The 14,201-nt window shown below is 45.6% G+C and overlaps 1 protein-coding gene across 1 annotated transcript in view; it reads right to left on the reverse strand.

The window, feature by feature from the left end:
* IFT122 (intraflagellar transport 122) overlaps positions 1-14,201 on the reverse strand; it is a gene marked incomplete in the record, with an annotated part of 109,271 nt that overhangs the window by 21,893 nt on the left and 73,177 nt on the right. Inside the window, 2 exon segments of the mRNA XM_073591881.1 lie at positions 2,486-2,597; positions 12,009-12,174. Of these exon segments, the coding sequence (XP_073447982.1) occupies positions 2,486-2,597; positions 12,009-12,174 (278 nt within the window).

Consider the following 14,201-nt stretch of genomic DNA (forward strand, 5'->3'; position numbering starts at 1 on the left):
TAAAGGTTTCAGGGATTTTACTCAAATCACTTCATGGTTACGAAACTAAACGGCAGTGTTTGCCCCATCTTGAACCTCAACAAATTTCTAAGGGTGCAGAAATTCCGTATGGAACCAGTGCGGTTGGTAGCGACATCTCTTCAGTAGGGAGATTTTCTAGCATCAGTTGGTATCAAAAATGTTTATCTACATGTCCTGATTTTTCGACCGCACCAAAGATTTCTGAGATTTGCAGTGTGAAGTTTACTCACATAATTTGTAATAAAAACATCTTTGCCATTCTGAAGCTTCCCTCCAACCACTTTGCATATTATTTTATATATACTGTGATTCTGTAATTTCCAAATATGCTGCAGAAATCTCCCTCCACTGAGTCTGGCTGCATCCATTTTTACTGTGGGCACCTAAAGCTGCTGCCTGTTCACTTCCTGGATTTACACAGAGGCACACCTCCAGCTCTGCAGCTCTCATTGTCCCTTTTAGGACTCATCCCCCCTTCCTTCCTGGCAAACTCTCACGAGAGTGAGAGGGAGAGCTGTGCATGATGTCATAAGCCTAGGCTTTTTACCAGACAAGAAACAGGAAGTGGGCTGTATAAGGTATTTACTGGCAGAAAAAAAATCTTTTACTATCCAAAGTTAAAACAACAAGGGCAGAAGATTTAAATAGATGGAAAGTTGAAAAAAATTTTGGTAGAGACATCTGTCCAGCAGGGAGATTTTCTAGCATCAGTCGGTATCAAGGATGTTTATCTATATGTCCTGATTTTTTCACCGCACCAAACATCTGAGATTTGCAGTGCAAGAATGCCACTTCCAGTTTGCGGCTCTTCCATTCAGCTCCCAGAGTGTTCTTCAAGGTTCTTGCTCCGGTCCTGGTGCAATTACCACCTCATGGTATCCTTGTGATAGGGTACCTGGATGACCTGCTGCTGAGGGAGCAGTCTGCTCTAAATTTAGAGACAAGTGCATTTCTTGGGGAGCGCACTCTGAAGTTTGGATGGGTTCTGAATCTGCAAAAATCTACCTTAGTTCTGATCCAGAGTTCATAATATCTGGGCCTAATTCTGGGCATGGCTTGGGCAAAAAGTGTTTCAACTTCCTGATGGCTCATGGTTCTGGAAGGTGCTGACAACAGATGCCAGCCTAACAGGTTCACTCCAAATGTGGTTGCAATGCTTTGGCCTTACAAGGGTTAGAGGAGATGTGGACAGCCTGTGAAAGAGCTGAACCCTACACTCTGTATGTGGTGCACTCCTCAACACTGCACTCTGTACACAGCGCACCCCTGAACTCCGCACTCTGTACGTAGCGCACCCCTGAACTCCGCACTCGATACATAGCGCACCCCTGAACTCTGCACTCGGTACATAGCGCACCCCTGAACTCCGCACTCGGTACATAGCGCACCCCTGAACTCCGCACTCGGTACATAGCGCACCCCTGAACTCTGCACTCGGTACATAGCGCACCCCTGAACTCTGCACTCGGTACATAGCGCACCCCTGAACTCTGCACTCGGTACATAGCGCACCCCTGAACTCTGCACTCGGTACATAGCGCACCCCTGAACTCTGCACTCGGTACATAGCGCACCCCTGAACTCTGCACTTGGTACATAGCGCACCCCTGAACTCTGCACTCGGTACATAGCGCACCCCTGAACTCTGCACTCGGTACATAGCGCACCCCTGAACTCTGCACATAGCGCACACCTGGTATTTACTACCCCTTTAAGATCCTCCCACAGTTCAATGCGTTTCAGCGATGGGGGGCGTGGTTAAGTTCCAGTACCTATTCTTTCAGAAAAAAGCCCTGGATAAATTCATATAGTCTTACAAATACAACTGGCCCTTTGAGGACAACCAAAATGCTGATGCGGCCCATGAAATTGAATTTCACACCCCTGATCTTGCTCTTTCCTCCCCAGCCTGACTGTCCCGCCCCATTCATTCATTGGATTTCAGTTCTTTCCGTTATGAGAGCTCAGCATCACATGACTGATACTTGGGGAGGTCTGCATTCAAAAGCAGCCCGATTAGGAACACCCACTCTGCCAGATTGACACCCACCCATCTAAGCATTTTGATATTTGCATAACTCCTCCCAAGAGCCAGCCTACTACCTGCATCAGGGCTGAGGACTATTGAGAGGAGTACTGAAGCAAGGTGTTGCAATGTTTTCAGGAAGCTACGTACAGCACCCTGCCAGCCCCTCCCACCAGCCATGGTCTGCCTGCACTGCTTAGAGAAGCACAGAAACCTAGTGATGACATCGCTGGGTATAACATAACGGATGTAGCGAAAACAGAAAGGTTTTAATTAAAAATGTCATTAGCATGTTGATCGGGGGGGGGGGGGGTAAAACATAAGCAGATTAAGCCTAACTGCAGCTTCAAGTTCTTTAAAGCTGTACAAGCTGCTTTCGCATGCGCAGCCTATCAATCCTGTTTATTGTATAAATTCTGACCACAGCGCTCCACTCACCATATGATGATGCAGAGAAGACGAAGCCCTGGCGGCAGTTGATGCAGACATTTCCCAGGTTGTTGAGGAAGGGGTTATTGGTGGAACATCTGTAACACATCGGCACCAGTTCCTGAGGAGAGGCCAGAACAGACAGTTACACATGAAATAAAATGGTCAATTTCTCATCCCCCTGACATCATGCTTCTTCCTTTGTATAAAAAACACATGATACAAATGTTATAAATGGAGTTGCAGTTCTGTGAATAAAATAAGAATTTGATCCCCTGCCAACAAACAATAATTCTAGCTCCCACAGACTGGCTACAGTAGGTGCTCACGTGGTACACAGATTAGTCCTGTTCATTCAAGAAGATGCTCCTAACGTCAACTCGTTATGTGTATAAAAGACACCTCACAGTCCAAAGAATCTTTTTCTTTCATTCAAACCCACCATCATGGGCAAGACCAAGGAGCTGTCAAAAGGGACAAGATTGTAGACCTGCACAAGGCTGGAATGGGCTACAAGACCATCAGCAAGAAGCTTGGTGAGAAGGAGGCAACTGTTGGAGCAATTATCCACAAATGAAAGAAATACAAAATAACCATCAATCGCCCTCAGTCTAGAGCTCCATGCAAGATTTCACCACATGGGGTAAGGATGATCATGAGAAAAGTGAGGGATCAGCCCAGTACTACACGGGAGGAGCTTGTGAATGATCTCAAGGCAGTTGGGACCACAGTCATCAAACAAACCATTGGTAACACAATACACCGCCATGGATTGAAATCCTGCAGCGCCCACAAGATCCCCCTTCCTCAAGAAGGCACATGTACAGGCCCGTCTGAAGATTGCCAATAAACATCTAAATGATTCAGAGAAGGATTGGGAGAAAGTTCTGTGATCAGATGAAACCAAAATTGAGGGGCCAATGGACGGGGCCATATATTGTAAAATCTTGGATGAAAACCTTCCCTAAGCCAGAACACTGAAGATGGGTCATGGATGGGTCGCCCAGCATGATAATGACCCAAAACATACCGCCAAGGCAACAAAGGAGAGGAGAAGAAGCACATTAAGGTCATGGAGTGGTCTAGTCAGTCTCCAGACCTTAATCCTATAGAAAATTTATGGGGGGAGCTGAAACTTCGAGTTGCCAAGCGACAGGCCACAAACCTTAAGAATTTAGAGAAGATCTGTAAAGAAGAGTGGACCAAAATCCCTCCTGAGATGTGTGCAAACCTGGTCACCAACTACAAGAAACATCTTACCTCTCTGGTTGCCAATAAGGGTTTCTCCACCAAGTACTAGGACATGTTTTGCTTGGGGATCAAAAACGTATTTTACTCACTGAACTGCAACTCAATTTATAACATTTGTATTGTGTTTTTTTTTTCTGCATTTTTGGTTGATATTCTGTCTCTATCATTTAAAATACATCTATGATAAAAATTATAGAGCCTTCATTTCTTTGTAGGTGGGCAAACTTACAAAATCTACAGGGGATCAAATAGATATTTTCTCCAACTGTATGTGCTCTTCTGCTGGAACTTGTACAGAAGTACGCACGGTAAATGCAAGTGCATCTTAGATTTGCCAAAGAGCTATGCCTCGTTTCCACTGAGCGGATCGGTCCGGGTCAGTACAGTTTGGAAGGCCTAGAATGGTCCAGCCTATTCAGGTGAGCGTTTCCACTGCAAGTCGGACTGACAGGGGCCATATGTGGGTTTAGAAAAAATGCCTAGCATGGTGTCACATGTCCAGCAATCAGTGGAATGTATCGTAGCTCCGCCCTAACCGAACCGTACCATTTTCTATGGCACCACATCTGAAGCAGGACCCTGAATGGTGCGGTTCGGTTCGGTTGTATGGGCCTCTTTCATAATGGAAACACTCAAAATAGCGTACCGTACTGAACCGATCCGCTCAGTAGAAACGAGGCATTAGTTGTAGCCAACAGAATTGACCACTGTAAAGATGCTGGGAGCTCAGCACACTGACTGCCATATGCCAGTTGACAAGGACAAGTCAAGGGGCAGAAGACTCTATATTACAAGTCTCATAGTCAAGGGGCAGAAGACTCAGCATTGCACTTTATCTCCAATCATGTCTGGAGTGAATAGGGCAGCTAGTGATTGGGCAAAGGGGCTTTATACATTTGCACAAGTATCATAAGTTTCTTTACAATTAGGTTATGAACACAAAAGCATAAATCACTAAAACCGCACATAAAAACACTTTACTGCTCAATGTGGTCTGCAGGAACTTTTACAAACTGTGGGGTTAATTTACTAAAACTGCAGGTTGCAAAATCTGGTGCAGCTGTGCATGGCAGCCAATCAGCTTCTAACCTCAGCTTTTTCAATAAGGCTTTGACATTAAGGCCGGGTTCACACTAGTGCGACACGACAGCGGTCCTACTTTGGATCAGACTTTGCCCTGCGATTTGAAGCCGACAAACGTCCGACTTTCAACGAACGGGGATCCGACTTGGATCCCCGCCAATACCAGGCACTGTGTTTGGTATTAATCTTGAGGGGGAACTCCACGCCAAATTTTAAATAAAAAACCGGCATGGGTTCCCCCTCCAAGAGCATACCAGGCTCTTCGGTCTGGTATGGATTTTAAGGGGCACCCCCTACGGCGAAAAAAAACGGCATGGGGATCAACCCCAAATCCATACCAGACCCTCTTCCGAGCACGCAGCCCGGCCGGTCAGGAAAGGGGGTGAGGATGAGCGAGCGCCCCCCACCCCCCACCCTGAACCGCAGGCCGCATGCCCTCAACATGGGGGTGGGTGGGTGCTTTGGGGCAGGGGGGCGCCCTGCGGCCCCCCCACCCCAAAGCACCTTGTCCCCATGTTAATGAGAACAAGGGCCTCTTCCTGACAACCCTGGCTGTTGATTGTCGGGGTCTGCGGGTGGGGGGGCTTATCGGAATCCGGGAGTCCCCTTTAATAAGGGGGCCCCCAGATCCCGGCCCCCCACCCTATGTGAATGAGTATGGGGTACATCGTACCCCTACTAAGGCATTCCCTGAAATCGCAGCAAAATTGCGGTAGTGTGAAAGGGGCCTAAATCAACCCCAGTGTGTTTAATAATATTAGATGAGCTCCTATTGATTTATTGCAGTCAGAACTATTTTAATGAAACAACTTTATCTTTAATAATATATATATGTCATGTGAATGCACATTGATTCATTTGCTCGCTGTTGCGATCCCGTCCTCAGCCGCCCCACACGTAGTTTTTCCATACTTCTCTGCACCGTGATCCCAGCTGCAGATATTACAGAACATGAATTTCCATATGAATCAAATCTTGTCAGCAGCCTGGAATAGCACCGGCCCCAGTCCTGTCCATGTAACATGACATGGCCGGCTCCGCCAATATTCCCCGAGCTCTTTATTAGCGCAGAGATCTGCGATTCTCTGGCAGCTGGGAACACTTAGCGGAGCCAGATGTGAGACTTCTGAGGGGGGTTAACCTCTTCTCTGCTGAAGCCTAATTAGATAATGATTTATTTCAGCCGCCCACCAGATTTCCAGCAGTTTATTTTCCTAACCGAGGTCCAGACGACAGTGTTTACCTTGGTGTTAAACAAGACTTTCATCCGAATAGAGCCTGGAAGTGCGCAAATCTGTTTAACGTGAATTACCTTCTCTTTGATTTTTTATTAAAAAGGTACACGCCAGCCACACATGGACATTGTGCATTTAAAGAGGCCCTGTCACCATGACAGTTCAGGGGAAAAAGTGACAGGGTCTCTTTAAAACCCATTCCCCAACCCGGTATTACCTTCACAACGCTTTCCACAGCGATCGCAAATTACCCAGTGCTTTCCAGCAGTGGTCTCCAAACTGTGGCCCTTTGCTTGCCTTTGTCCGACCCTTTTCCTTCCACTGATGCAAGACATTATTCCTTCCACGGACACCAACAATGGGGCAATATTCCTGCTATTGACATCAACAATGGGGCACTATTTCTCCCATTGACGCCCACGATGGAGCACTATTCCTCAAACTGACACCAACAATGGGGCACCATTCCTCCCACTGACACCAAAAATGGGGCACTATTCCTTCCACTGACACGAACGACAGGGCACTATTCCTCCCACTGATTCCAATGATGGGGCACTATTCCTCCCACTGACATGAACGACAGGGCACTATTTCTCCCACTGATTCCAATGATGGGGCACTATTCCTCCAACTGATTCCAATGATGGGGCACTATTCCTCCCACTGACACCAATGATGGGGCACTATTCCTCAAAGTGACACCAATGATGGGGCACCATTCCTCCCACTGACACCAATGATGGGGCACTATTCCTCCCACTGACACCAATGATTGGGCACTATTCTTCCCACTGACACCAATGATTGGGCGGCACAGTGGTGTAGTGGTAGCACTCTCGCCTAGCAGTAAGAAGGGTCACTGGTTCAAATCCCAACCACGACACTACCTGCCTGGAGTTTGCATGTTCTCCCTGTGCCTGCGTGGGTTTCCTCCGGGTACTCCGGTTTCCTCCCACACTCCAAAGACATGCTGGTAGGTTAATCGGATCCTGTCTAAATTGTCCCTAGTATGTATGAATGTGAGTTAGGGACCTTAGATTGTAAGCTCCTTGAGGGTAGGAACTAATGTGAATGTACAATGTATATGTAAAGCGCTGCATAAACTGACGGCGCTATATAAGTACCTGAAATAAATAAAAAAAATAAAAAATGATGGGGTACTATTCCTCAAACTGACACCAATGATGGGGCACTATTCCTCAAACTGACACCAGTGTTATTCAACTCCAGTCCTCAAGGCACCCCAACAGGTCATGTTTTCATGCTCTCCATTATTTTGCATTGCATTGCAGGTGATTTGATCAGTTTTACTGCCTTAGTAAATACCACAGCCATTTCATCCGAGGGAAATCCTGAAAACATGACCTGTTGGGGCGCCTTGAGGACTGGAGTTGAGAAACACTGCCTTAAACTGACACCAACGATGGGGCACTATTTCTCCCACTGACACCAAAATGGGGCACTATTCCTTCCACTGACACCAATGACGGGGCAATATTCCTCCCACTGGCACCAATGATGGGGCACTAATCCTCTCAATGACACCAGTGATGGGACACTATTCCTTCCACTGACACCAATGATGAGGCACTATTCTTCCCACTGACAACAATTATGGGGCACTATTCCTCCCCCTAATACCAAAGATTTATTGTTTTTACTCCCACTGATGCCAGGACAATTTCTACTCCCAGTGGCCACAGTCCAGCCCCCCTAAAGTCTGACGTTACCGCCCCCTCTTATAGTTTTCTGCAGGGAGCCTGTAGTGGGCGGGACCTTCCGGGCCCCTCCCACAGCTCTGTTCTCACTCCTTGTGCAGAGTGACCGGTCTTGTCTCCGCCCCCTTCTGTAGTTTTCTGCAGACAGCCTGTAGTGGGTGGGACCCGCCAGGCCCCTCCTACAGCCCTGCTCTCTCTCTCTCTCTCCCTTCTCTGTAGGGTGACTGGTCACCCGCCTGTAGTGGGCGGGACCTTCTGGGCCCCTCCCACAGCTCTGTTCTCACTCCTTGTGCAGAGTGACCGGTCTTGTCTCCGCCCCCTCCTGTAGTTTTCTGTAGGCAGCTTGTAGTGGGCGGGGTCTGCCGGTTTCTTCCTACAGCTCTGTACAGCACAGCGATGAGGTCACTGCTACATTCACAAGAAAATAACTGGGTTTGCAAAAGCATTTTGTGTGCACAAAGTGTTTTTTTTATCCTGTAAGACTATTGAGGAATATATTTAAATAAAAAGTTTTTGTGCCTGGAGTTCAGCTTTTAAAAGGTTCAGGTACAAAGCCCCATCAGCCCAGCCACTAATGAACATTATACTTACAAAGTGCAACAAACATTTGTAGGCCTCTGAAATGCCATTAAAACATCTATAGCAACCCATATATATTTTTATTATGCCTTTCCCAATTTATTAGGCAATTTTCTGAGCATGCTTGGTTTTATAGCATTGGGAAAACTGCCAGAAGCGCTGAGATTGTACGGCTGCAAAAAGGAAGAGGAATTGTTACTAAAATGCTTCCAATAATTCTTGTAACTTCCCTAATAAAACTGGAAACACAAGATGCGCCCTAATCATTTAAACTCCTATTAAACCTTCACTGTATATAAAGCATTTTTCTCCTTCAGCTCTATGTTATTATTAACAATTGCCAGGACATTAAGCAGTATTTTGCCCTAAAGACTTACATCTGCCCACTAAAAATGTGTGTAGCCAGTTCTATTCATTCAACGCTTCCACAAAAGTCCAGATATCAGGGGAATGCTACTGCTGGGTCAGACCTATACCAACCAGCCATAACTTTATGATCACTGACTGGTTAAAGTGAATAACATCGATCATCTGAAAAAAGGCATCGTAGTGTGCTGTGTATGGGGGGCTGTGCAGCCGCAAACTGGTCAGGGTGCCCTTGCTGACCCGTGTCCACAGCCAAAAGCGCCTACAGTGGGCACATGAGCATCAGAACCGGACCACGGATCAATGGAAGAAGGTGGCCTGGTCTGATGAATCAGGTTTTCTTTTACATCATATGGATGGCCGGGTGAGTTTGCGTTGTTACCCGGGGAAGGAGGAGACACCAGGATGCAGTATGGGAAGAAGGCAAGCTGGTGGAGGCATTGTGATGGTATGGATGTCCTGCTGGGAAATCTTGGGTCCTGCCATTCATATGGATGTTACCTGACATGTACCACCTACCTAAACTTTGTTGCTGGCCAATTACATCCCTTCATGGAAACGGTATTCCCTGATGGCAGTGGCCTCTTTCAGCAGAATAATGTGCCCTACCACACTGCAAAAATGGTTCAAGAATGGTCTGAGGAACACAACAATGACTTTGAGGTGTTGACCTGGCCTCCAAATTCTCCAGATCTCAATCGAATCGAGCATCTGTGGGATGTGCTGGGAGAAACAAGCCGGATCGATGGAGGCCACACCTCACACCTTACAGGGCTTACAGGGGTAGGCGGCCTTTCAAGGGCTGATATCTACCTGGACAACATGGAGGAACTCAAAGATCCCCGGGGGAAGATGGGGTGGGGAGGGGGGATGGGCAAAACAAAAAACTATCAAGTTCCCAATAAAAAGATGGCATGAAGAACACATAGTGTGTCACAGAAGTGTCCTCTGCCCACCTTCACATCACTCCCCTTCCCCCACAGTAGTACTATGTGCCCCCCTTAACATAACTCCCCACAGTAGAATCCTCTGCTCAACACCCTGCCAGTAGTGTCCTCTGCCCCCCCCCCCCCCCCAGTAAAGTACTCTGCCCTCCCACTGTAGTGTCCTCTGCCCCACCTTTCATAGCAGTGTCCTCGGTCCCCTTCTCCCCCCACTGTAGTGTCCTCTGCCCCCCCTCCCCAACATCACCACTACAGTAGTGTCCTGTGCCATCCCCCCACCAAAGCACTCTCCTCTTGACCCCATAGCAATTTCCCTTGTCCCCCACAGTAGGGTGCTCTCCCTCCCACCCACACCCCAGCACTGTCCTTTGCCTTACGGCAGGAGCAGAGAGCAGGAGGCAGTACAGTATTGGATGGAGGGCGAGAGCTGCCAGAGTTAATTTTTCATATTGACAAGCTGGTGACTGGTTGCTAGGACCACCCCGCGTCCCAGCAACCAATCACTTGCTGGTTAACTTGAAAGGTTAACTGAGGCAGCTCCCACCCTCCAGTACTGTGCTGTCTCCTGCTCTCTGCTCTCCTGTGAAGATGAGAGTCATGAAAACAGCAGAGGTGAAGGATCAATCAGGGATGTGTTCGCAATCTACCTGTTAGCTGCACAAGCCTGACGGGTTGCCGACTGCTGACTTAAAGGATCTGCTACTGACCGCTTGGTGCCAGATACAACAGCATACCTTCAGAGGTCTAGTGGAGTCCTTGATAGTTCTTCAGGGCTGTTTTGGTGGCAAAAGGGGTACCTACTCAATATTAGCTGGGTGTTCAAAAAACTATGGCTGACCAGTGTATATCTCGTGTTATTCCTTGCTCCCAGTCCATTAAGTGTATGGGGGCCCACTTAAATAGCATCAGGTGACCTCCAGCACATCAGGACTATATGTCCCATGATTCTTCCTGCCCAGCCCATAATGCACATACATGCCCAATGTAATGGAGTTTCAGCTAGTTCCTCCTCCCAAACCTTTGTAGTCCCAGCCAGAGGCATGCATATCAGGATGGCTCCGGAGAGAAGCTATGTGTAAGTGTAGTCTCCATATAGGTGGAAACACCAAAGGCATAGATTTTGTTACTGTAATGTAAACACAGACTGCAGAGACAAAGGGGACAAGCAATAATAGAAGTACACAAGGTGCTACATTATATATATATATATATATATATATATATATATATATATATATATATATATATATATATATATATATATATATTTTTTTTTTTTTTTTTATTACGGTGTATTAACACTTTTATATAATCACCTAAATCTCAATAGTGTACAGGCAATGGGTACAATTGCTTGTATTCTGGCAGTCTTGCTAGCAAAGCGGCCTGTCTGTGCTGGATCACGTATCTGATCCAGCTCTTCCGGGTAGATTTGTTACAGCACAAGCCGATCAGCGGGTGCTGGCCACTGTCTGGCCGCTGGCACCCACTGATCGGCTCCATCATTCACGGAAGGAAGCTCTGTGTTGTAAACAACACAGAGCTCCGAATACTGACAGGCGATCTTGCTGTTTTTTATTCCTTGCAAAGCAGGAAAAAACCAGCAAGACCGCTTAGTAAAAGCATCACATAACACACACACACAGCAAACATTGTTGTTAGGCACACATTTAACCCCTTAATCGCCCAAAATGTTAACCCCTTCCCAGCCAGTGTCGTTAGTACAGCAACAGTGTATAGTATTAGCACTGATCACCATATTAGTGTCACTATTAATGTTAATGTCAGTAGGTGTAACCCCCCAGCCAGTGTCAGCTTATGTCAGCTTGTCCACCACATTATCAGTGTCCCACTATAAGTTGTTGATCACCGCCATTACTAGTATAAAAAAAAAAAAAATTAAAAAAAATTACAGTATCTATGCCAGATACTATATTTTTTTTTTACCATGTAGCAAGACATGTAGCAAAATACATTTTGGCCTAAATCCATAAATATAATTGATTTACTTTTTTTTTTTTTTTTTTTATTGGATATCTTTTATAGCAGGAAATAAAAAATATTGTTTTTTTTTTTTTTTAAAACATTCTATCTTTTTTCATTTATATTGCAACAAATAAAAAACCCAGTGGTGATCAAATACCACCAAAAAAAAGCTCTATTTGCATGAAAAAAAAATTATAAAAAAGGTCATTGACGCACAGTGTTGCATGACCGCGCAATTGCCAGTTAAAGTAGTGCAGTGCCGAATAGCAAAAAACAGCCTGGTCATGAAGGGGGGTAATAGAAGAAATTTTCACATTACGCTCTAATAAAAAAAAAAAAAAAAAACCACAAGATTGGCAGCACTTACCTCGCTGTCATGGAATGGCTTGGACCGGATGGTGATAATGCCCAGTTCAATAGCCTCCTGGAATTTGCTGGGAATTCGGAGGCCTTGAAGCCTTTCGTACACGTGCCTAGCAAGCTTGTATGCTCCAAGGGCCTTGCTCTGCTTTGCAAGTGTGTACAGGGTGTTTCTGGGGTGGTGTGTGTCAAGGAAGTAGAAAGATTTGCCAAACGATAACAAATTATCGCCATTTCAGCTAGTTTTATAATTAATAAAAATATAGACAACGTGTACGTCTATACAGCTAATATAGAAACTGAACCTATCCTTATATTAAAGGAGACCTAAACAGTGGAAGCTGTGCCCAGAAGAAGAGTGCAAAGGACTAGTCACCAGTATTGTCTGTGGTCTCCCGCAGCTGATCTTTTCTCCAATACTGACTTACACTGTCTTGTTCTACACCATGTTTCTGTGAAGGGGGGGGGGGGCATTTTGGTAGTAGAAGGACTTTGCTTCCTCATGTCAGTCCTGCTCCTGTGGTGGTGATCTGAAGGTGGAATTATATTCAAGAAGAAGCAGGAGAGATGATGGAAGCAGAAATCCAAAGAAAGAATGAAGCAGAAAAAGGAAGGTCCTTGCTTTGCAGGTCCTCAGGTACAGCTTCTCCTCCAGCAAGTAAGACACTGATAAAATCACCAAATCTCACTCCAAATCAGTGGGACTAGCAGTAAGACGCAGCAGTGCCGCCTCAGATGATCTCACACTGCAGATATACATCTATGAGGTTATTTTTCAGGAGGAAACTGTAGGTTTTTCAGGGTACTGCTTAGATACAATTAATTGTAGAGGATCCCTAGGAGATAAGTAGTTGTCCAGGACAGTTCATATGAATACACAGTTAATGGTTTACCTAAAGTTGAGCTGTAAAAGTGAATCAGCGTTCACTGACATCAAAAGAATTGCATACATAGTTACACACACATATTATATATATATATATATATATATATATATATACATTTTTTTTTTTTTTTACTGTCATTAGTGTTACTATATATGCAATTCATTTGATGTCAGTGAGCGCTGATTCACTTCGTTTAGTTGGTGTTTTCTTTGCATAACTGCGGGATGGTAAACTGTGTTCGCTATGCTTCAGTTTGTGAATGAGCAGGAGCCTCTGTACAGAGCCCTTTCTGTTCATTCAATGTCCAGTGCAGCAGAGGCTGTAGAGAAAGAGATGGAGAAATCTATGCCCTCCAGTCCTTTTCTCAGTCTCAAAAGGAAGACATCAGGGGTCTGTTTAGCCCATGATATTTTTTTATCAAAGCCCCCAACAGCATTGTAAAATAAAATAAAAAAAATTGTAAACAATAATTTAAAAATTGTAAAAAAGAAAAAAAAACTGTAAAAGAAAAACAAAAAACAAAAAAACAAAACAATAAAGCCTGGTACACACTAAGTTTTTTTTTTGTTCAACCCAGCGGGTTAAACAAAAAAAAAAAAAAAAAAAAAAAAACTCAGCTTCAGTTGGAGCCGCAGTACTAAATATGTGAAGTTAGTACAGCGATCTCCCCTCCTGAGCTGTTGTAATCTGACAGGGTGGCGGCCCCACTGCCATTACACTCCGATCAGAGCTCTCCACCATTGGCTGAGAGCGCTGATCGGCTGCTGGTTCGCCAGCATGCTCGTCCGACAGAAGCCGGCTACACGGTGGCACACACACACACACACACACACACGTGTTAAATGTCGGCCATTTTTTTTTTTTTAACCAGCCGACATCTCCTGACAAAAAGAAAAAAAAGTAAAGGGCTCTTACATGGGTTCTCTTTCCCACAAAGTGTCAATGAGTGGTTCGTTTGTGTAGCTGGAGCCACCTGTTACTCTGTGAGGACACAGTGTCTGTATGAACACAACCATAAGTCCTAATCTGACATGTGTGGGTGTGTGGCCCCGAATGCACCCTGTCTGTGTTCGGGGGCTGTACACCTGCAACCGCACGCCTGTCAAATTAGGGCCCATGGAATAACACAACCTGCCTACACACAGCTCCAGCCACAGATAGAAATCACAGGGCCCCTGTACAACCTAACAGCAGCCCTGGATGTACCTGCTGGTAAAGATTCCTCATGGGAATCACAAAGCTTTACCAAACATAACAATGTGAAGGTGGAGACTCCAATAATCTTTCCTTATTCTAGTCTCTTTAAAGGGTTA

This window comes from Aquarana catesbeiana, linkage group LG07 (assembly GCF_042186555.1).
Source record: "Aquarana catesbeiana isolate 2022-GZ linkage group LG07, ASM4218655v1, whole genome shotgun sequence".
Lineage (NCBI taxonomy): Eukaryota > Metazoa > Chordata > Amphibia > Anura > Ranidae > Aquarana > Aquarana catesbeiana.